Raw genomic sequence first — 22,358 nt, forward strand, 5'->3', positions numbered from 1 at the left:
TGTTTGAATATGAGCTCCAGGCACACTTGGCTCATGTAAATATAATAAAATAGAAATGAGTGTAACATACGGTCATGTGACGCTTGAGGCCAGTTGTTTTTAACGTTAGACTAAGCCGTCCTACAAAGTGGATGTTTCAATGCATCAGGTTTGTACGTAGCCCAGCTTCCATTTGGTAAGCTTGGTTTTCGGTGGTCGCTAACTTTCATGACTTTTTTTTGTGGGTTTTTTCATATCTAACTCAACAAGACTTAGCCGCGAGCTCGTTTTTGGCTTGATCGTGGTTTTCTCGCTTAAATACATATGGAAAAGTAAATTCTAAACGGCACATGTGAATGCAGTTCACTGTTAGTTTATTATTGCTATACTTCCAGTTTACTATAATATATAAATATGTAACACAAGTAAAGACATAGCATTTGAGTAATCCGTATTGTGGCTCAAATACTACTTCTTATAATTACGCCTACCAGCAATTTGAATTTATGTTGCTTCGATCTGCATTCTAAATAAAAAAACTGGTACACACAGGTGGAACTACAAAGAAATATACTTTTTCCGTGTGTTAATATTAAAGAAAAAAGAAAAAAATACTTCCGCGCGGGCGAGATTGGAGGTATTGGTAACTTGAAGATAGCTCGAGGTATTGGTAGTTGTATGTGCGGTAGCAATCTTTGCTCAGTTAATCGAATAAGCATTTGGTAAAGGCAGAATTTAATTGCCGTAAAAGCTAACTTTTAGATAAAATGAAGGATATTTCTTGTGTTTTTTTTTTCTGAATTTACAAAGAAGGGCGAGCCACGTGGTAATAATTAAACAATGAAAAAGCCTGTCTTCTTACATTCGCTTCTCTTCATTAGTTTCGTGTCGAAGATATTAAATCGCCCCCATTTTTATAAACTGTTTTTAGCGCGTTTTTAGGGAGTAATTATACCTACCTCTTAAGTCAGCAGGACGATTACGTCAGTCAAATTTTTCCACAGGAAAGCTATGGCGATACGGTGGGCGTTTAAAGACAAAACATAAGTTTGTTTTTTGCTTAAAAAAGTAAATTTGTCCAGTTGCTTTTTATGCAGATGATAAATTTTCCTAATAAACATCTAAGCGTGAATTTACCCGAGTCAAAGTCAAAATATGAGAGAGGATATGCTATGCACTCAGCCCAACCTTTGAAGAATCATCAAATGCAGTGATGGGCCGCTCTGGTGTTTACTTTGACAAATGGACACCAAATGCAAGGAATATTTGTGACTTTGCCCTCCCCCCCCCCCCCCTCGTTTTCTTGTCGCAATAAATGCCAGGATGACCCACGGTGATATTTATGAAATCATGGAATACTATCTAACGAAACTTCTTCTCCGAATAATAAAAAAAGTTTATGCCCGTCCTTTTTGTACGTTTTTGCATTTAAGGGTAAATCTCGTCGCGTGACCTTATGTCAAGTGACCTATATAGGAGTTTATAGTCTCCCCATTAAATGCATAGGCAAACATCCCATCCCGTGACTTATACACCACTCGACTTTCCCGGCTAAATATAGGAGAAAATCGATGTCATATGGCGTCGCGAGACCTTTATGCCCACAAAGTTTCAACGCCATATATTTCGGGGGAACTGAATTTGTGTGCAGGTGGATTTTTCAGGGGGAGCCTCTTATTTCTTTAAGAACCGCGTTTCTTGTTTTTTTAGGTGCCCTTGAGAAGTTTTTTAATCGAACGGCATCGACCGAATTAACATTCACGCAAACACCATGCGCCCAAATGGCGATAAGGACAGCCCTCTGCGGGTTTGCATCGTGGGAGGCGGACCGAGCGGCATCCTTTCTGCCCGCCAGATGCTGGACGAGGGCTTCCAGCCAATCGTCTACGAGATGTCTTCCAGCCTGGGTGGCCTCTGGGCCTACCGCGACCATAGTGAGGAGGGCGTGCCGTCCATCATGCGGTCTACAGTCTTCAATACCAGCAAGGAAATGGGCGCATTCAGGTATGCACTGGAGAAGCAATTGCGTGTTTGGCACGTTTCACCTCTTAGGTAACCGAGAAATGTATATAAATATTGAGAAAATTACCCGAAACCACAAATACCTTAAATGCGTCATGATAACACTTTAATATACGCTGGAAATCATATTTTAGGTCCTTGTTGGAAGTCCATGCTCAAACCTAGCTCCTACTGATTGTCTCTCAAGATCAAATATTATGATTTGGTGACCTGCGGGCCTGTACGATATTTATTACCAGTAGTATAGCCTCCTCTATACTCCCAAAGCCTGGCAGTTCGATGACGGAGACATAAAGTGCCCGGTCGCAGATTGGGAGCACGGGGATCTGGTAGCACAGAGCATTTCGCGGGGACTCCGGTATTCAGCACACAGCTTTTGCAGCGGGAAGGACCCGAAGCATGGTTTTCAAACCCGACGAGAAAAGAAGCGGTAGCCCGAGGAACGCGAGAAGCACGAGCGGAGATTCTATCGCTCGGGACAAGTGTGTTTCGGTTTCTTGCCGCAGCGGGGCGCCCGTTACGTGACTTTTGTCTGCGGCTCTACCTTTTCATTTTCGGCGGCAGCGTCACGTGACGATCTGCCAGACCAAAAGCGTCGCTGCGGTCAGCTTTCCACGATTGGCCAAACCATGGGCATATGAGGATTGTCAGATTGTCAACTTTGACGGTGTTAGTTTCGGATTGCGATGGCTCCTAGCTTCCACTGTGCTTTTTAAACGCACCGCCGAACTCGTCGTCGCACCTGAGGTTAAGTAGCCAGGATAACAACTGGTGACGTCATGGCGAGGCAAATCCCAGTCGTGACGTCACGGATGGAAGCCACAAGAGGGCGCCACCGAAACATCTCGGCGCTGATAGAGGAAGCTATGCCAGTAGTCAGATTGGCTGTATAACGCGAGAGCGCACGACACTAAAACACCGACGGGGAGAGCGCCACGACAGGAAAGAGGCCACGGCACCAAAGCGCGCGACAGGAGAGAGTTGCGACATGAGGGCGCGTGTCACTAGAGAGTGGGTCACTAGAGCGCATGTGCGCGCCTTGGGAATGATCCATATTGGGGTCTTCAAACACATTTTTCTAACGAAACTGAAATTTTGAAACCAAATATAGTCGCGTTTTGAAGGCTCCATGTCATTTAATTGGCTGAGTATGCAGATGAAGCTGGGCGAAGTGACACAAGCGTGTTGAACGCGGTTGTCTGCAGTCACCCCTTTTGAGATACTTTCTTTTGTTCAGGTTATCTATGCTAAAACAATACAGTGGTGATCGCTGCCGTTTATAGCGGTCCTTTTAAAATTTTTCGGTACTTTAGCATTCGAGTCAAATCTGCTTGTCATTTATGTCCCCCCGGAATAAAACTTCGGTTCACATATCAATAGGGGTGGGAAAAAGATGTTTTAACAATAAGCTTTTTTTTTTTTTTTTTTTTTTTTTTTTTTGAGGGCGCGATTAAAAATTTTAGTCCTTCCCCGAAATTAAGGCTGCGGGAGCCTACCTTGAGCGCAGGTGTTACATCATCATCGTGTTTAATTATGGAAAACGCCGAGAAAACGTTGAATTTGGAACGCGCTAGAAACAATCTGTTCGTTAACCAGGTTGAATATACCTGAGACTGGGGTAGAAAAGAACATAAAAGTCGAAGAAACAGAGCGGGACAGGACGACGTCTCAAACTCAGCTGCCAGGTTTATTTAGTCCTCCTCCTTATATAGTCCACAAACAGCCCACCACCAACACAAAGAGGCAACTCTAACCAGTACAAACGCCAAACCCTCTAGAAAGTCACTACCAACACAAAGGGACAACCTCTAAACAGTCCAAACGCCAAACCCTGTAATAGACCTTATTCAGATTCGCGCGCCATCTATCGGATGTGGCGCCAACCTTCCTTCCGACGCCATCTTTGAGGCGACTGGCAAAGCGCTGTGGCCGTTTGCGGCGCGTGAAAGCGACGCGTAGCGACTGCACGACTGCTTTTATCGTATTCCACGAGGAAATAAAATGAAACCCATGTAAAGATTCGAATCCTATAGTTTTCTTTTCAAGTTAAAGGTATTATAGCCAACGTTTGAATAGCCGCAGCGCTTTCCTGCACTATTCATGCTCCTAAGAAGAGCCACCCGCGCGTTAGACTTGTGTGCTTTTACGAGGCTTTTAAACCGCTTTGAATATATGACACTTTCCTCAATGGCATGAAGGGCTCATGATATTTGCATGTAACAACAGCGAGCATCTATTATTTCATGTGAATTTTTGGGAGCTCGATGTTGGCTAGCATCGTAGCTTCGCTCGCGCAGAGGAACGACGAGGTCCAGCCAACATCACTCAGATACACTGGTTCGAGATTTTTTTTTTTTTTTTTTTCTCTCTCGCTAAAGTAAGTCTTTTACATCCGATTCAACGCTGATGCAAAGAGCAGAAGAGCTTGGCAACGTAACACATGAATGATAAAGACAACGGTGCTAAAAAGCAAAGGGTGAACGCCCCCTTACTTTACGCTGTATCGATATTTTCACGCGACTCTTACATTTCGAGAAACATTTTCGAGATGTAGACGAAAGCATAGAAGCGGGCTCTTCTTGACCGCTAACCTGGAGCTGTTGGCGAGTTCAACAGTCGCGCTTGCTCGCTTTCCCACAAATCGGGCTCGCGCTGCTGGAGAACCTTTCTCCTTTGGAGCCAATACTGCAACAGCCACTTTTATGAGCACTGGTCATATTCTATTGCGAGTAAGCATGAAATTTAACTCTATGTGACCGCGCTACCAGGAGGAGCACATTAAAATATCGCTGACATTTATTAATGCACTTTCTCTCAAGGGGCCAAGGAGTATATATGCGCTAGTACTGAATTTATTTGTTAGTATTATTATTATGATTATAAAAGAAAAATGTTCCAACTCTCCGTAAAATCGTTTTTTTTTTTTTTTCATACGTTACTTATATTCCGCATACTTGCATTGCCGCGACACGCCGGTCATTTCCTTTTACGCGTTTGTGCCTCGCATGAGCTTTGGTGAGCATGCTAGTGTAGACCTTCAGCGTTGTTTTCTTTATTTTTTACCTGCGATAAAAATTACTACTATCGTAAATTCGTGATGTATCACACGCACTCCATATACTGATATTTTGAGCTAACATTCGATGATCTCCCCAAGAAACTTAATAGAAATCGACGTAATATATTTATTTTCATGTCTTTTTTTTTTTGTGTGTGTGTGTGTGTGTGGAATCATATCTTCAATATTCCTAAGGTTAAGACAACGGGAACCAAAATTTAATGTTCAACGCCGCAATCATAGAATTCTGCAATTCGGGTCTGCACACGCTGGGTCGATGCGCACTGGGTGAAGAACTTCTCGCATTATTTAGACCCGCAGCCGCAATAAAACAAACTGTCACACAGTAGCTGACGGCTCTGCTAAATATATCATATAAATCGTCTTTGTGCGAACAAGCATAATCGGCTGATCAGGCAACTTAACGCACGATCCAAAAACAAGTGCGTTAGTCGGCCTGCTCCGGTGCTGGAATGAAGCTCATTTTTATAAAAAAGGATTCTTATTGAAACCTCTGAAGACTAACTTGAGCTTAATATTCGCAAGTTATTCTCGAGCAACTAACACCATCAATATACAAAAAAAAAAAATAAAAGAAAAACGCAGGAACATGCACGAACGCAACGCCGGGAGAGGGGTTCGTACTGCGGCGGGCGGCGGGGAGGCGAAGCCTCCAAGTTGGCACCGAACCTCTGATAGCACCCGTGGCCGCCGAGAGATGGCGCTAATAATGAATAAGGTCTATTCCAAAGTAGCGATATGTGAATCGGCCTTCATGCCGATTCACAAAGATAACTCAGCAATCTCCCCCAAAATATAACAAAAGAAACATTACCTATTCCAAAGTAACAAAGATTCACACACACATACACAAAGAAAAAAAAAGAAACCTTTTTCTACTTAAAGTGCTGTACTGTTCATCTTTGCACCGTTTTAGGTTAAGTGCCTGTCATCCTTTCGTCGAGGAGGAAAGCGAAACATTTTAAGTGGAAAAATGTTTTTTTTTCTTTGTGTATGTGTGTGTGAATCTTTGTTACTTTGGAATAGGTAATAGTCCTTTTGTTATATTTTATGGGAGATTGCTGAGTTATCTTTGTGAATCGGCATGAAGGCCGATTCACATAGCACTACTTTGGAATTACAGGGTTTGGCGTTTGGACTGTTTAGAGGTTGTCCCTTTGTGTTGGTAGTGACTTTCTAGAGGGTTTGGCGTTTGAACTGGTTAGAGTTGCACCTTTGTGTTGGTGGTGGGCTGTTTGTGGGCTATATAAGGAGGAGGACTAAATAAACCTGGTAGCTGAGTTTGAGACGTCGTCCTGTCCCCGTTCTGTTTCTTCGACTTTTACGTTCTTTTCTACCCCAGTCTCAGGTATATTCAACATGGTTAACATTCACCAGCTCGCCTGCACCCTTACTATTGTAAATCTGTTCTTTCCTATGATTAATGACCAATTATGAAACTGCACCCACATATTGTGCCGTGCAGGCTGTCGCGTAACAGATAATTCAATGTGAAACAACCCAGATATTACTGCACAAGAGGACTCGATGCTTGAACATTCTGCCACGGGAAAGGCGCCTTATTAGGGAGTTTTAGTAGATCGTTTTCACAGGCCCGCTACCGCTACGGGCGCGCGCTTCAGAGCACGCATCGGAGCGGCAGCGCGAGCTCCCGCTACAAATAGCGTGACTCGAAAACACGATCTACTAAAACTTCCTAGTAACTTCCGCAGTTGTTCATCGTTCTCGTGACGCATGTTCTAATGACACGCGCTTTCGTGTCGGGGCGCTCTCTTGGTCTAATGCCTTAAAATCGATAAGATGTCGTGACAGAGTTTCGTAATGATTCGATTACTTCTAACATGTAGTAACCACAAGACTAAGTTCATTACATTTGAAAGCAAAATAATACTTGGAACCATTATTATATTTCGTGAATCTCTCTCCCCCGCCCTTTCCTATTTTTAGTTTCAAGACTACTCAGTCACCAGGAAGGGATAATGTGGGCATGTGCCCACATTATCCCTTCCTTAATCTTGGGAACGACGGAGAATTAATCGACTGTCAACCAGTTGTACAAAAATAAATCGAAATTTATGTGGACAGATTACATAGACGCTTCTTCAGTTTGGAGCTGGGACTCTGAGGACCAGATTTTACCATCCGGTATGTCGGTGGAGAGTGTTTTTCACGTTGATGACAGGCACTGACTTTCGGCCTCAGCTTTCACACAAAGTAGGGAAGCTATAGCAATAGACTGTTGCGAGCTACGAAATCAATAAAGACCCTGAAATTGTTCTCCTGAATTAGTCTAAAAAAGAAATCTTATTCCTCCTCCATAGATTTCGTCCTTAGGCTTGTTCAATAGAAATGTGCGAAAAGTGAAAAATTAACTTGAACAAAATTAGAATCGAGCAGTGTGTAATGGTAGCCAGAATTAAAATGCTGAATTGAATACGAACACTAAGATTGACCTCGCAATGTTCATAATAATAAAAACGGGACCGTTCAGCCGTCTAATCTCCAGTTCGCTCCTTCCTCTTGCGAAACATTCTAAAGACTGCGGCGTATGCAGTGAGCTCCTCGCCTTCTCACCCGCGTGTGCGCGCGCTAAGAAGAAAAGGGCGCCACGTAATAACGATGGCCTCACAAATTTCCTCCTCGGCACATTAGTTGAGCGTCGGACTTAAAATCTTGGTATTCTGGGTTCAATACTCCTTGAGGGAAAATCAAGATTTTGTTTACCTACTTATTGCGCTACCGCGCATGCGCAATTGCTGCGTATTATGATTCAGAATTTTTCGGAGGAGGCCGGAAAAACATGAATTTTATCACATAAAAAGAAAGCTGCACAGAGTAGACTTGTACGCATTAGTAAAAAAAGTAAGGCATTACATTTACAATTACTCAAGAATAGACTGTAATTAATTTCAGTTACAATTAACTTTCTATAAAGATAAGTGATCGTTACCCCAAGAAGTAATCCGTTACTTTTGTGGCGTTGTTTATTTATTTATTTATTTCAGTACCTTCAAGGCCCAGGGGGCGTTACAGAAGGGAGTGGTGGAAAACATAAAAACAAACAACAGGTTGTAAATGCAGAAATTGAAACAGAGAATGAAAAATGCAGACAACGCCGGTTATTAAGAAAGTACATAACACTCAATGGCGGATCTGAAAGTGAAATCGTCGGTAATCATTGCGATGGAGGCGGGCAGGTGGTTCCATTCGTTACTAGTCCTTGGGATAAATGAATCGAAAAACAAGTTAGTGCGACAAAGTGGCACGCCTACTTTGTTATGGTGGTCCGAACGAGATGAGACGTATGATGGCTCTGAAAAAAGTTCAGTTTTGAGGTGCGGGTTATAATGATATATTTTATGAAATAGCGTGAGTCGCGATATTTGTTTGCGCAGAGAGAGGTTCGAAAGGTTCAAGGTTGCCTTCATAGAGGATACACTAGATGAACGGGAGTAGTTCGACAAAACGCGCGCTGCGATTCTGTATCGATTCTAAGTTATTAGTAAGAAATTCCAGGCCTGGGTCCCACACCGAAGATGCGTACTCCAGTTTAGAGCGGACGAGGGTTTTGTAGAGGAGAAGTTTTAAAGATGATGGTGCCATAGAAAAGTTACGACGCAAATATCCAAGCATGCGGTTAGCGTTATTTAGTATATGTTTAACATGCATTTGCCAAGACAGATTAGCTGTTAGGTGAACCCCTAGGTATTTGTATGACGTTACTTGTTCAAGTGCACTGCCTGAAAGTTGATAATTGTAAATGTTACCACAAACGGTCTGACGCGTAATCCTCATTACTTTGCACTTGTTAGTATTTAGACGCATTTTCCAGATATCACACCAATTAGAGATTTTGTTAAGGTCAGACTGAAGCACATAGGAATCGGAACTAGTAGAAATGACTCGAAAAATGACGCAGTCGTCAGCAAACAACTTGATGGATGAGTTGATAGAGTTAGGAAGGTCATTAATGTAGATGAGAAAGAGAAGAGGGCCAAGCACAGACCCTTGCGGCACACCTGAAGTGACGGGGGACGAGGATGATTTGAAGTCGTTAGCAACTACAAATTGGGTTCTGTTAGACAAGAAACTTTCAATCCATGCGAGAATGTTAGGGTTAATATTTAATTTGCTTAATTTCAAACAGAGTAGCTGATGAGATACGAGGTCGAAAGCTTTAGAAAAGTCCAGAAATATGCAGTCAACATGAGATGCATTATCTAAAGCAGCAAAAAGTTCATGTTTAAATGAAATGGGTTGTGTCTCACAGGAGAACGTCTTACGAAAGCCGTGCTGGCATGATGTAAAAAATGCATTACTTTCAAGAAAACTAACAAGGTTAGAATAAATTATATGCTCTAAGATTTTACAAGGAACACTAGTTAAAGATACTGGTCTGTAGTTAAGGGGAGAATGCGAAATTCCTGATTTAAACGAGGGTACCACCTTGCCCACCTTCCAATCGCCAGGCACAATGCAGGTATCTAGGGACTGTGAAAAAAGTTTCGACAAAATTATGGAGGAATATACTTCGGTGTTCTTCAGGAACTTTGAGTTAATATCATCGGGTCCAGATGACGAAGAAACTTTTAAATTTCGGATTAAATGCATCACACCAACCCAGTCAATCAGCACAGGATCCATTGGAAAAAAGCTCGAATCAGCAACATCAGGAAGACAAACGGAGGGTAGATTCAAGAACGACATTGCAAACACCTCATTAAACACAGAGCAGCAATCAGACTGAGGAATAGTCACACCATTGACGTCGTTTAGATATATCTTATTTTGTTTCGGACCACCAACGACGTTCCAGAACCTTTTAGCATTGTTTATCAGTAACGAAGGAAGTGTGTTATGAAAGAAAACCCTCTTAGCTTCTTTCACTGCGCTTTTAAACAGAGCTCTAAATTGACGATAAGCACACCAGTTGACATCACTCTGACTCTGTTTGGCTTTGCGATATAATCGCTTTTTCTTATTTAAAAGACGCTTTAATGGAACGTTGAACCAAGCGGCTCGATGCTTGCATGAGATTACGCGTAAAGGTATGTATTTTTGTACTAAATCATTGACCTTGTTCCTAAAAAGATACCAATTAGTTTCGATAGTGCGTTCCGAAAAATCCAGCATGTATTCATCTAAAAACACTTCAAGCTCACTGTTTATGGATTGATAGTCGGCCTTGTTGTAGTCCCTAATATACTTTGGCTTACTGACTGAACGATGAACAGATCCTTTAAGATTGAAATTAATAAAACAATGATCACTTAGACCGGGCAAGTAGGTTATTGAGTTAACCAAGTCAGGAGATGTTGTCAAAATGAGATCAAGAATATTGGCACTCGATAATGAAGTTCGTGTAGGCTCCGTTACTATTTGGGAAAAATTAAAATCAGAGCAAAGGTTTATAAATGCCGTAAATTCACAATGTGACTCGGAAACAACCGGGCATGAATCATTCCAAAGTATTTTCGGAAAGTTGAAGTCCCCTAAAAAAAATATAAGCGAATGAGGATACCTTACGACAGTATTATTTAACAGGTCATGAAGGTCATTACAAAAAGTGGAGGATGCATTTGGTGGCCGATAACAGGCGCAGAAAATCACGTCACGGTGGTTAATACGTATACCTGCGCAGACCACCTCTAAACACGAAACAACGGGGACATAAAAAGATTGTATATGATCAGCAATACCGATTAGGACACCTCCTCCTGACCTAGTACCGCCATCACAGCGATAGATATTAAACGACTTTTCACACTCAAATACTTCATTGTTAGAAATCTTGGCAGATAACCACGTTTCTGTCAGTATGACGACATCAGCACTACAAGTATCAATAAGGGACGACAAATCATCACGCTTGTTTACAACGCTCCGAATGTTTGAAAAAAGAAATCAGATATCACGGAAAGGATTCTGTGCACGAGGTGATTGTTGCGTCGAATACGATTCAGGCTCGTTTGGCACAGTTTCAACATGACTAGCGGGATCAGGTTCATCATTGTGAGAAAGCATTTCACAAACACTGTCAGATGACGAAAGATAAACGTAACACCTCTTGTTAGTAAATAACTAATCGTACCGAATTGAAAACTGCTGACCGCTAGCCTTGCCGTATTCAGTTAGTTTCCTGCGTGAAGTGCGAGTAGCAATGCAAAAGTCTTCGCTGACACTGATACCGGCAACTTTCAGTTTTGATCTCGCCACAAATATAGCATCTTTGACCTTAAAACTGGAAAATTCAGCGATCACTGGACGACACTTGTTTGGTTGGTACTTGCCCAATCTATGAGCTCGTACAATCGACTCTTCAGAAAGCTGCATGTTCAGCGTGGACGAAAGGACTTCACGGACACGTTTTTCTGAATCAGACCACGACTCTGAGGGTACGTAGGGAAAACCGTGAAACAGCAAATTTTCTCGCCGCGATCTGTCCTCGATTTCGTCTAAACGACGTGCAAGATTAGCTGTCTCAGAGCGTACAGCAACAGATACAGTGCTGGCAATGTCTTGCTCAGTGCAGCCCTCTGAGGCAGCTATCTTTTGCTCTACAGTTGTTAGCCGCTCATTGATTCCGGTCATTTGTTTTTCCAGGTTTATTTGAAATTGTTTAACTTCACTAAGTTGCAAGAGGACCTCGGAGTGATTTTTATCAATTTTCGCCGACAGTTCTTTCAAAAAGAATGTTACATCATTAGATTTCGCGACAGAGTCCCCCCTATTAGGCCCGGGATTTAGTTCAATGTCCCCACCCAAAAGTAGCAGCTTCGTAACATACAGGCATTCACAGGCAGTGTTAAGAAGAACGGTTGGGCATGGAAAGAGCAGCAGATTCAGATTGTTTGTTCGTTTGCAATGCAAAGAAGAGCTTGTACTAACCTGCACAAGAAAGCAGAACATAATTTGGTGCGTCTGCATGGCTGCCGCTCTTTCATGCCCACTGGCAAAACAGGTCGACGGCACTTGCTTTAAAGGCCGCTGGAAACTTGACGTCTGTGCCGATGGAATCGATGAAGCCGAAGATGGTGACGTAACGCAGGCGGAGCCAACAAATGAAGACGCTGGACAACGTTGACTTGTCTGCGATGAGCGATCCATGAGATTTGACGAACTCGCTGACGCACCACGCCGAAAAGGAGGGAGGCACGTGCCGTTCCCCGAGAAAATTTGCACAAGAAAGCAGAATATGATTTGGTGCGTCTGCATGGCTGCCGCTCTTTCATGCCCACTTTCCAGCATTGCTCTCCTGAAGTAAAGAACAAAGGGAAGAGGGTTTTATTTATTTATTTATTTATTTTATTTTTTCTGGCAAAAAACAACCATGCAGGTCTGCTCTTTGGAGCCCAAATATTTAAGTATAAACAAAAAAGAAAGAAAAACACAATTGCAGGTTTCAAACACAAAGCCACATACACACAATATTTAAAGTTTGACAACAAGCACTTTCACTTGGTTCCTGAACACCTTAATGCCACTATATATATCAAGTTCGGCATTTTTAATATTGATAAACAGAAATCGTATCGTGACAGAGGAGATGGCTTACAGATGGTGTAAATGCTGAAAGAAGTGCGGGTCAGAGTGGAACGAGGAGGGACATGAATGTTTACATCACGTAAATGCGAAGCACTGTCAAATACGCTAGCTACAATTGTGTACAGAAAAACTAAGTTGCGCTCTGCTCTTCTATTGGTCAATGGTATACAAGAGACCAGGGATGGGTGAAATACATGCAAATATGTATCGAAATACAAATACAAAATTTTTCGTCAAAAATGTATTTAATTACAAATCAGAAAACATTTCCAAAAAAGCATTTAAGCACAAGATACAAATACAACCAAATGTATTTGGTCTCCTCCAAATAATTTTCCAAATACATTCCTCAAAATTTGCGTCAGCGACTTTAGGGCACCTGCAACGGGTTTCTGTGTATCTCATTTTAATTTTGCATCGCACACTCGGGAGTTAGTGTGCGGGGCTCTAGTAACGTAATAGAAATATAATCACAAAAAAAATGTAATCAGCTTGGACGTAATAGGCGAAAAAAGTACAGAGCTTCAAGCAGCGTTTTTAGTCGATTACATTTTGGTATAGACCAACAAAGAACCGAGACGACCAAGACGCGCAGCACTAGCTAGAGAATTTTTTATTGTTGCAACTTGCACCGGTTACGACAATCTTGACGACCCGCGCATTTAGAATGTTCCAGGCAACAATATGGATGGAAATCAGGCTGGAAAGCATCACAATTAAGTTGTCACAGGCACTTATTTAGCCAGTCTGCCTATGAACGTCGATTTTTCACTATTCTTGCCCTGGACTAGCACCGTAATCACAAAGTCACTAAAAGCTTGTGCTTGATTGAGAGACACTGCATTCGGTGCAGAACGTAGTTTTCTTCCTGCTCTGGACAGTGCCTTTAAAATAAAACCGAAGGAGAAAATGAAAAAAGCCCCATGGCCGAATAAAGGATGGCGACAATCTTAAAACCACATCCATAAAAACAAGATGTATTTTCGCCCGCAAAATTGCATTTAATTACAATTGTATTTGAAATACCCATGTTTTAGTATTTAAATACACACGTCAAATACATTACCCAATCTGTAATTAAATACAAATGCAAAATACACAAAGTATTTGAAATACGTATTTCAAATACTTGTATTTGAAATACTGCCCATCAATGCAAGAAACATTATTAAGCAAAAAAGTGTAGTCAAAATAGAAGCGGCGTTGGAAGTAGCAATCACAAACAATACGTATTAGTTTGTGTTGCGCATTTTCGATGGTCAATGCTTGTGTTCTTGATAACGAATTCAGGCCACAGAACCGAACTCGAGCCTATAGGCGTAACTAGGGCACACAATAAACGAATAACGGGGGCCGGGTTCTTGAATGGCTAAGTAATGCGGCATATAATACCCAAACTTCGCGTCGCCCTACCAACAGAAAACGACACGTGAGCAGTAAACTTGAATGCATTATCGAGATACACGCCAATGTCTTTTAGAACAGATGCAGGCTTGATTGTCACTCCGTCTATAATGTAATCGTAGTATACTATACTGCGACGCCTGCAGGAAGTCAATACGTTTGTTTTTATAAGATTGAGTGATGAGAGATTTGCTGAACACCACTGGACAACACGCAAGACATTATGTTGCAGAACATGACAGTCAACAAAAAAGACTTTACTCTCATAAAAATCTTGATGTTATCAGCAAACATCAGTAACTCAGCACTACCTACGCAGGCCGCTAGATCGTTGATGAAGATTAAGAACAAAAGGGGGCGAAGAATAGGTCCTTGAGGTACACCAGTTGTTGAGTAGAAAAGGTAGGAATAACTGTTATGAATACGAACACTGTTTGAACGAGATGATAAGTAACTTTTGAATCAGTTACAAAGCTCTGAACAACAACCATCTAACAATAGTTTGTGTAAAAACAACTCATTATTTACTTTATCAAAAGCTCTCGACATGTCAAAATATATACAATCAACTTGGCCTTTGTTTAATAAACTGGGGTAGAATATTTAAAAAAAAAAGCAAACATTGATTTGAACCGACCGTCCTTTCAGAAAACCAACCTGTCAAGATACAAACTTTTGACGGAAATAAAAACAAATTCGGGAATGCACTACCCGTTCAAAAACTTAAGAAAATCTCGACAATAAAGATATGGGGCGATAATTACTTGTGACGGAGTTATCGCCTCCCACAACCGCTTTCTTCCATAGTGATGGGAAGACACCTGAACTCAGAGAGAGGCGTTTATTGTGTCCACCAGTCTTAATGATTGAACTTGTGTATATTTAGCAACAGCTGCTCTTGAAAGTCTCGTTAGACATCTTGCCTCATTTCTTCGTGAAGATCTTGACTGCAACGCTGAACACCCTTTCAACTAAGGCACTAGATGGGAGTACTCCCATATTGTTCCACCAGTGCACAAGCGGTCCGTGACACATAAAGAACCACTGACCTTAGAGAGGTTGAGAAGCGTTCTAACACCTTTTTGTGCAGCAACCAACGAGAATGTTTGTTGCTATAACACCTTCACTTACTATCACATCGCGTTAGTAGATTTTAGGGTAGACGAAGCGTCCTCTCCTGTTGTAACCATATGAAAATGGGCATATCCACTGTAACCGAGAAGGATATTGTTAATGCTTGAACATGCACTTATGCCGTCTAGCTTCATGAAGAGGCACAGAATAACTTGGTGTCCTCCTCTCCCCGTCTTCGATTGCAAAACATTAAATAACAATAGAAAATACTCCACAGATGAGATAAGCGAACCTGGGTCCCGCCAGTAATGGGGGCGTAGCTGCCTTTTGCGGAGTCGGCAGAGGCGAGGAAATCCGCGTGGCTTGGATGGCATTGGCGATACTCCGCGGCTCCAGGTACCCTACTCCACGAGCACACACACGTTCGAAGACACGAAGCGACGCCTCAGTCGGGACGTTCGATTTCTTCCCGCGCTCAACGGACCGCCGCTCCTTGTCGCCTTAAACCCCGCCTTGCTCGCTCCGCCGTCCAAGTTGTCTCCGTACAGCGCACACACTGCCGTCCTTTGGAAAATCGGTCTAAGCTAGCCATACGTGTCTCAATATGTTCGTTCCTACCAGTCTCTCTCGCTCTTTTCTCGCACACAAACGCAGCTGGCAGCGCACCTGAAGCGCCTGGTCGCTTCCCAAAAACGAGAGGACAAAGCACAGAAAGTGGCGTCGTCCCAGCCCAAGCCGAACTTGGCGGACGCGCTCCCAGCAAGACCAGCTTGACCAGCACGATTAGAAGTTTGACCAGCCCGACTCCAGCGTCACCAGCTTGTCTCTCAGCTTCGCCAAACTCACATTCAGCTTCGCCAGTTTTAGTCCCAGCTTCACCAGCTTCACTCTCAGCTGGACTGGTATGTCCAGCTAAATTACCAGCTTGACCAGCATAATTACCAGCAAGACCAGCACGATTTCGTTGCTGCTTTTATCAATAGGGTGAATTGGTTAATGTTCTGCTAAATTTGGTGGGGAACCTGAATTGGTGCATAGGCGAGGGGAAGTAAATTTTCAGCTGAATATAGCTGGGAACTTGACTCCGCTAAATTTAGTGAGGATCCTGAATCGGTGCATAGGTCACGTGAAGTCAATTTTCCGCTGAATTAGAGGGGAACCTGATTCCGCTAAATTTAGCGGGGAACCGGAAGTGGCGAGTAAGTCACGTGAACTAAATTTTCCGCTAAATTTGGGGAATAACTTGATTTCGCTAATTTTGGCAAGGCGCATGATTTGGTGCATAGGTAACGTGAAGTCAATATTCCGCTAAATTTATCGGGGAACCCGAATTGGTGCATAGGTGACCCCGACCGAAAAACGCTGTATAACTTTTCACTATCTGGATTATGTCTAGAACTCTAAATGGAAGTGTTTCTGGAAACCTGAAATCCAGGTTGGAATTAGAGGAATAATTTCAGAAAAAAAGGAAATGCAGATAAAAACCAGATAGATTTACAGTTCCATAATCCAGATATCGAAAATTATACTGGGTTTTTCGGTAGAGATGTGAAGTCAACTTTCGGCTAAATTCAGCGGGAAATTTACTACATTAGAAGCGACACACGTAAGCAAAAACCTGTGATGAGTAGCTTAATAATGATATTGGATTAAAAACCCTACGTGTTTACTCCTTCACAGTGCAAACAGACCAACGTTACTAAAACACTCAGTTGGGAAACTCGCCGTCGAAACCTGGGCCGCTGGCGTCTACCGAGACCGAGCTAAATGCGACAACAGCGCCACTCTTTATCGTTTGTCTGTACTTTAGTCACCTTGAGCTTTTTGAAAGCTTGTTTTTGCGTAAAAACAAACGGAAAAGACTCTTTTTGTAAAAAAATTATTAGAGTTTAGTACCAAATGATGGGCGCGTGATGTTTTTATTATCTTTGGTTCGCAAGGTTTTGGGGAACAATTAATATTGTTTTCATACAACTATGCCTCAGCGGGCCTTTCAGGTAGCACGTCCTGACCTAGGTGCATTTTAACGCCGGTAGTTGAACGCGGCGCGTCCGCCGGGGAGACGGCGGTGGCACCCCTGTTACCTCTACCGCTGTATCTGTTCTCAAAGCCAAAAGAGAAGTCACGTGCAGTTCTTCGAGAGGCCGCTGCGGGAGAAATGGTGGCGTTGTGTTCGTCATTAGCTCGGCGCTCGGAGACAGTTTGGGGACACTTTTTCAAAGCTGTCTCTATGGGAGCTTCCCAACTGAGTGTTTTAGTAACGTTGAAACAGACCGTTGAGAGGCTAGCACGAATAAAAACGGTTTAAATTACCATATGTACAAGACGAAGACACAGCTGAAGGATGTGTCCACCCATCAACGTTACTAGAACCCTATGTTGGGGAACTCACCGTTAAAACCTGGGCCGCTGGCGTCCCCCGAGACCGAGCTGAATACGACAACAGCGCCACTCTTTATCATTTCTCTGTACTGTGGTCACATTGAGCTTTTAGAAAGCATGTTTTAGGGGCAAAGCTCCCTATTGTCTAGCCTTGCCCGGCGTCCGTGCTCACATTGATTGCCATCTCATCTGTCTTCTTAAAAAAAAAGAAAAAAAAATGTTTGCGCAGTCGACAGGATTCGAACCTGTGGGGGGAGACCCCAATGGATTTCTAGTCTATCGCCTTAACCACTCGGCCACGACTGCGGGACGAGTAGGGGGCTCTGAGATGTGGTAGTAATTCAAGAGCTGGGGATATCATGGATGAAACGATGCGTGTAGCCTCTCAACGTCTATACAGGAGAGAGCGTTGCGGTCAAATGCTCAAACGCGTATATAACCACGTTCCATACCACACATTCCATACCAACGCAACCCGGAACTCAGCACTACCTATGAGTAATACAAAAAAATCGGCACCATCAGCACTACCTATGAACAAAATCAGTATCATCAGCACCACCATTGCTTCGCCCCAAACAACATCATTCACCACGTAAAATATGCGGTCTTTTTTTTCCTTTTTTTTAAGCAACGGGAAAAAAAAAAGTTTTTCTAGTAACTTTCATCGGGAGTTTAGTTGAAAATGAAGGGCGCGTAATGTTTTCTTTTTAAATCTTTAGTTTGCAAGGTTTTGCGGCACAATTAATATTGTATTTATACAACCATGCCTCAGCGGTGATTTCAGGTTGCGCGTCCCGACCTGTAGCGCATCCTAACTTCGGTAGTAAATCGTGGCGCGTTCGCTTGGGAGACTCTACCTCCGCCCCTGGATCTTTGTAGCGTATAGGTTCCTACTGTATATCTGTTTCCCGGTGTGATTTTCGTCTTACAGTTTATAGTGTCAATACATTTTATTCAACCCTGAAACCCCTTCCCCCGTATATATTTTGGCGCCAAAATGGATGATTAAAGCCGAAATAGAAGTCACATGCAGTTCATCGAGTGGCCACTGCGGGAGAAATGGCGGCGTTGCGATCGCCATTAGCTCTGTTCTCGAGTACGGGTCGGTGCCACTTATTCAGAGCAGTCTCGGTGGCAGTTTCCCAACTGAGTGGTTCTAGTAACGTTGACACTAGTGATAGGACGAATCACCGGAGATTCGGATTCGGACAAGTTCGGAAAGTTCCGACCTTCCTGCGACGAATATTCGGCAGATTCGGAGATTCGTCCGATTCGTCACTGGTTGCAGACGGCGGCGTGAACCTCTTCGTAAACCTCGCGAATGCTGTCAGTCGAGTTTTTTTTAGGTACTGTTACTCCATATAACCAGATTTCGTTTTGTTTACTTCAACGTATGGTATGTACTGTGCTGTCATTCTAAACCTTGGCACGCGTCCAGGTCCAGCTGAGCTGATCGGTGTGGTTGACGTAGGCCTAACCAATGCACGGTCTCGGTTTCTGCGCGGTTTCGTGGTGATCGGTAAAATAAAATGTAGCGAAATGCTGTGTATTATTCATAATGCGGCGCAACGCGCAATAAATATATCAGCCAAGGAAATGATTCATCTCCTTCTCTAGAAGTAAGACCCGAGAGCGATGAAAAGTGTTGCTCGTCCCAACTTCGACCGCGTACCAGCACCGCTGAAGACAAGCATCGCACCGTCGTTTCTGCGTTCTCGGCAGCAAGTTTGTATACGTGAACTTTATTTGGTGAAAAAGAAACAATACAGGGGTGTCCGACGGAACTTTATTGTTCAAAAATCAACACTGGCTAAGTCAGATATCATTAACGAGAAAGGTACAAATGCAGTACAGGAGACTGTAATACAACGGCGCAAGGAGTTTTCGATTGTTTCCCGATTTCCGATAACAACACCGGAGTGGACACACGTTGAAGGTAATCGAATCGAACATACTCACTTGTGTGGGGTGTGCTACTATGACCGTAATTATGGGCCCGAAATGTGTTTCTGCCGAACACCACGTACGGCATCGGTCTCTTGCAAGGGTGGGGGGGACTGCTGCGAGCCTCGGACGAGCACGGTCGACGTCTCCGGTCTCCGGGAACCCCGGGATACGAGAAGTGATCTTCACGTAAACATCACCTCGCTCCGTCGACACACCGCTGCACCGGCTGCACGTCCGCCGGTGCACTTGCGCTCGATGCGCTACTGCGCTCTTCCGGCCGTCTGCTCGCAAGACGGCGCGTGCGACAGCGGGCGTGTGCGCGGTAGGGCGGCAGAAGATTACAGTTGCCGTCCTTTTTTTTTTGCAATTGATTTACTTTATTTTATTGCGTAGAATCAAGCCGAAAAAACGCTGACTGGGGAAGAAAAATGTTGCACTATCTTAAATTGCAGCAGCGATTATCGTTTTTCAAAGTCCCTTGAAATTACGTTGCAGGTGGGTTTTAATTGATTAAGTGCATCTACAAAGTAGGACATCGTAAAATATTAACCAAAATCTTTTTACCGGATTTAGGCCGGCTCCAAAGTGTTTTCTTTTTTTTCATTGAGCACAGCTGTTTAAAAACAACGGTAACAATACATGTTAACGCGAAGGTTTTGTAACCTTGATTGGAATAGAAATGTTCCAGAATATTATTTTAGTATTACCGGGCCCACGTATTTCTTTCAAACAAGAAAAGCTGATGACAAGACACCAGTGTTTTATTTATAAAGTTTTAGTCTTAATAAAGTGTGACAAACAGTCATATACCTGTCCGGAGAAGTAGCCTGAAAATTCATCGAAAGAATATTCTCAGAGCACAATGTCAGACCCAGAGAGAGAGAGAGAAGTGTTGAAAAGAAAGGAAGCCTGGAAAAAATGTCAGACCCAAAAGATTAATAGTCAGCGTGGAAGTTAAGATTTATGAGCCGGTTCACGGCACCGGTGCGACACACCAAACAGTGTGTTACAACCGTAGCAGCAAGCTTTGTTCCAATCAGCAGAAGTCCGGCTCAGGGGTCCTGAGGGGCAGTAAAACTTACGAAAGAAGTTAATACCGCGTCATCCTCCCCTAACCCGCGACCCCGGCTCTCATCCTCTCTGCTAAGGAATCACGCAGCGCGGCCACAAAGTCTGGCTCTGCCCAAAGCCATTCCCGTCTCACCGCTTCCCAGAATTCGTCGGCAGTGGCGTGGTACAGGGGACGCAGTGACATGGCTACCTTGATGCGCCTCCAAACGTGTTCGATGATATTCAGATCGGCCCCTTTTTGAGGCCAAGGGAGCTCCGTCAGGCAGCGCTCCTCGGGAAGGTACGAGCGTGACAATGCATTTTACACTTCGGCGCCTTCTTGAAAGGCACTCAAGTCAAGTGCATGTTAGCTGGAAACATTGGGCTGCACGACACACGCATCGTGATGGTGGTTCCATTGGCGAATATTTTCGCCAGCAGACGGCCGGAAGAGCGCAGCGGCGCAGTGAGCGCAAGTGAGAATTTATCTCGGCCTCAGGGTGCGGCGTGTTTGCGGAGCGATGCGACAGGCGGCGCAGGTAGTACGGTGCACAGGCCGGAGCGCTGTTTCAGCTCATATTGTCCGCGATAGTACCCGAAGGTTACCGCGCGAAGACCCCACAAAATAAACCGTAAGTAAAAAAAAGTTCACGAGATCACGTTCTTCGTAAATATATTGCTTTTATACTTTTTTTTTCTGAAAATTCCCCTCTTGGAAATAAAAGTATTAATTTTTCCACTGGACGAAAAAAAAAAAAAGGAACGCTGTTCCTTCTTCCGTCGCTGTAATAATGTAACGAGTTCGCGTTCCTGTTCCTTCGATGCAAAATGGAACGGCGGTGTTTCTTCGTTCCTCCTTAAAAAAAAAAAAAAGAAAACGCGTTTCAGGAACGTTGTTTCGTACAACACTGGGGAGAGGGGCTTAGAGCGATAATCTGGCAGCTGAATGTTACCCCTGATTGACCGCCGCCATGCTGCACATTTTTGACCACTAGACACGTGTCCTTATAGTTTTACTCGTAGAAATTACCGAACTACCGCGCAAAAACGATTGCTTATTGATGGTTAATAACAGTACCAACGAGATAAGTTATATTTCGTTTGCTTTAAATCCAAAATGTGCTTTTACGACGAAAACTCGGGCAGCTTCGCAATGCCTCCGCTAGATACCGTCAGCCGCGGTGCTGCTTTGCGGGTTTTTATTGGAGCTAGACAGTGATTTCAGGGGCTAACAGTATTAAAAAATAGTTTATTATGTTTTTTTTACAACGATCGCAATAATAATCTCGGCTCAGTTTTGCGTAAAGGCCTCAGAACTAACTTTGTACGGTCATGTGTGCAGTGGTCAAAATTGTACGACATGGCGGAAGTCAATTGGTGGTCACTTTTGCCTGGTGAAGGGGACATCGCCCTAATCCCCTCTATCTCGTCGGTCACGGCGCTTCCTCTCGGAGTTCACGGGAAACTCACAAGGCCTTCGATTGGCTCTAAAAATTCGTAGCACCCGCTGCGGCCAGAGGTAAGCCGAAACGAAGTATAGCTCCTCGACGCTTCGGGGAGCGACGGATTACTGAAAGAGGCCGGTTCACTTATCGCCGCTATTTGTCCATTGACAATAATTGCTCATGTTATGAACCTAAGAAGAGAGAGTAGGTTTATGGTGCACAGAGATGGGCGCCGGCGACGCAAGCCTTTTTAATTCTAAATGGCGACGTACCTGGTTACGTGTTTTTGTTGACTGCGTCTAGGAAGCTGGACCCATGAGTAGCTCCTTCTTTCAAGGGACACGCGTTCCTTAAACGTGCATGTTTCATGTGTAAAACATACCAGAAATATTGTTCCACATCAGCCTAATGTGATACACGTATTACGT

At 43.5% G+C, this 22,358-nt stretch overlaps 1 protein-coding gene across 1 annotated transcript in view; it reads left to right on the forward strand.

The window, feature by feature from the left end:
* Positions 1-1,750: 1,750 nt before the first annotated feature.
* LOC115311518 (flavin-containing monooxygenase 5) overlaps positions 1,751-22,358 on the forward strand; it is a 65,788-nt gene continuing 45,180 nt past the window's right edge. Inside the window, exon 1 of the mRNA XM_040212506.1 lies at positions 1,751-1,983. Coding sequence (XP_040068440.1) covers positions 1,751-1,983 — 233 coding nt within the window. The remainder of the gene's footprint in view (positions 1,984-22,358) is intronic.

This window comes from Ixodes scapularis, unplaced genomic scaffold (genome assembly GCF_016920785.2).
Source record: "Ixodes scapularis isolate PalLabHiFi unplaced genomic scaffold, ASM1692078v2 PGA_scaffold7__128_contigs__length_106722199, whole genome shotgun sequence".
Taxonomy (NCBI): domain Eukaryota; kingdom Metazoa; phylum Arthropoda; class Arachnida; order Ixodida; family Ixodidae; genus Ixodes; species Ixodes scapularis.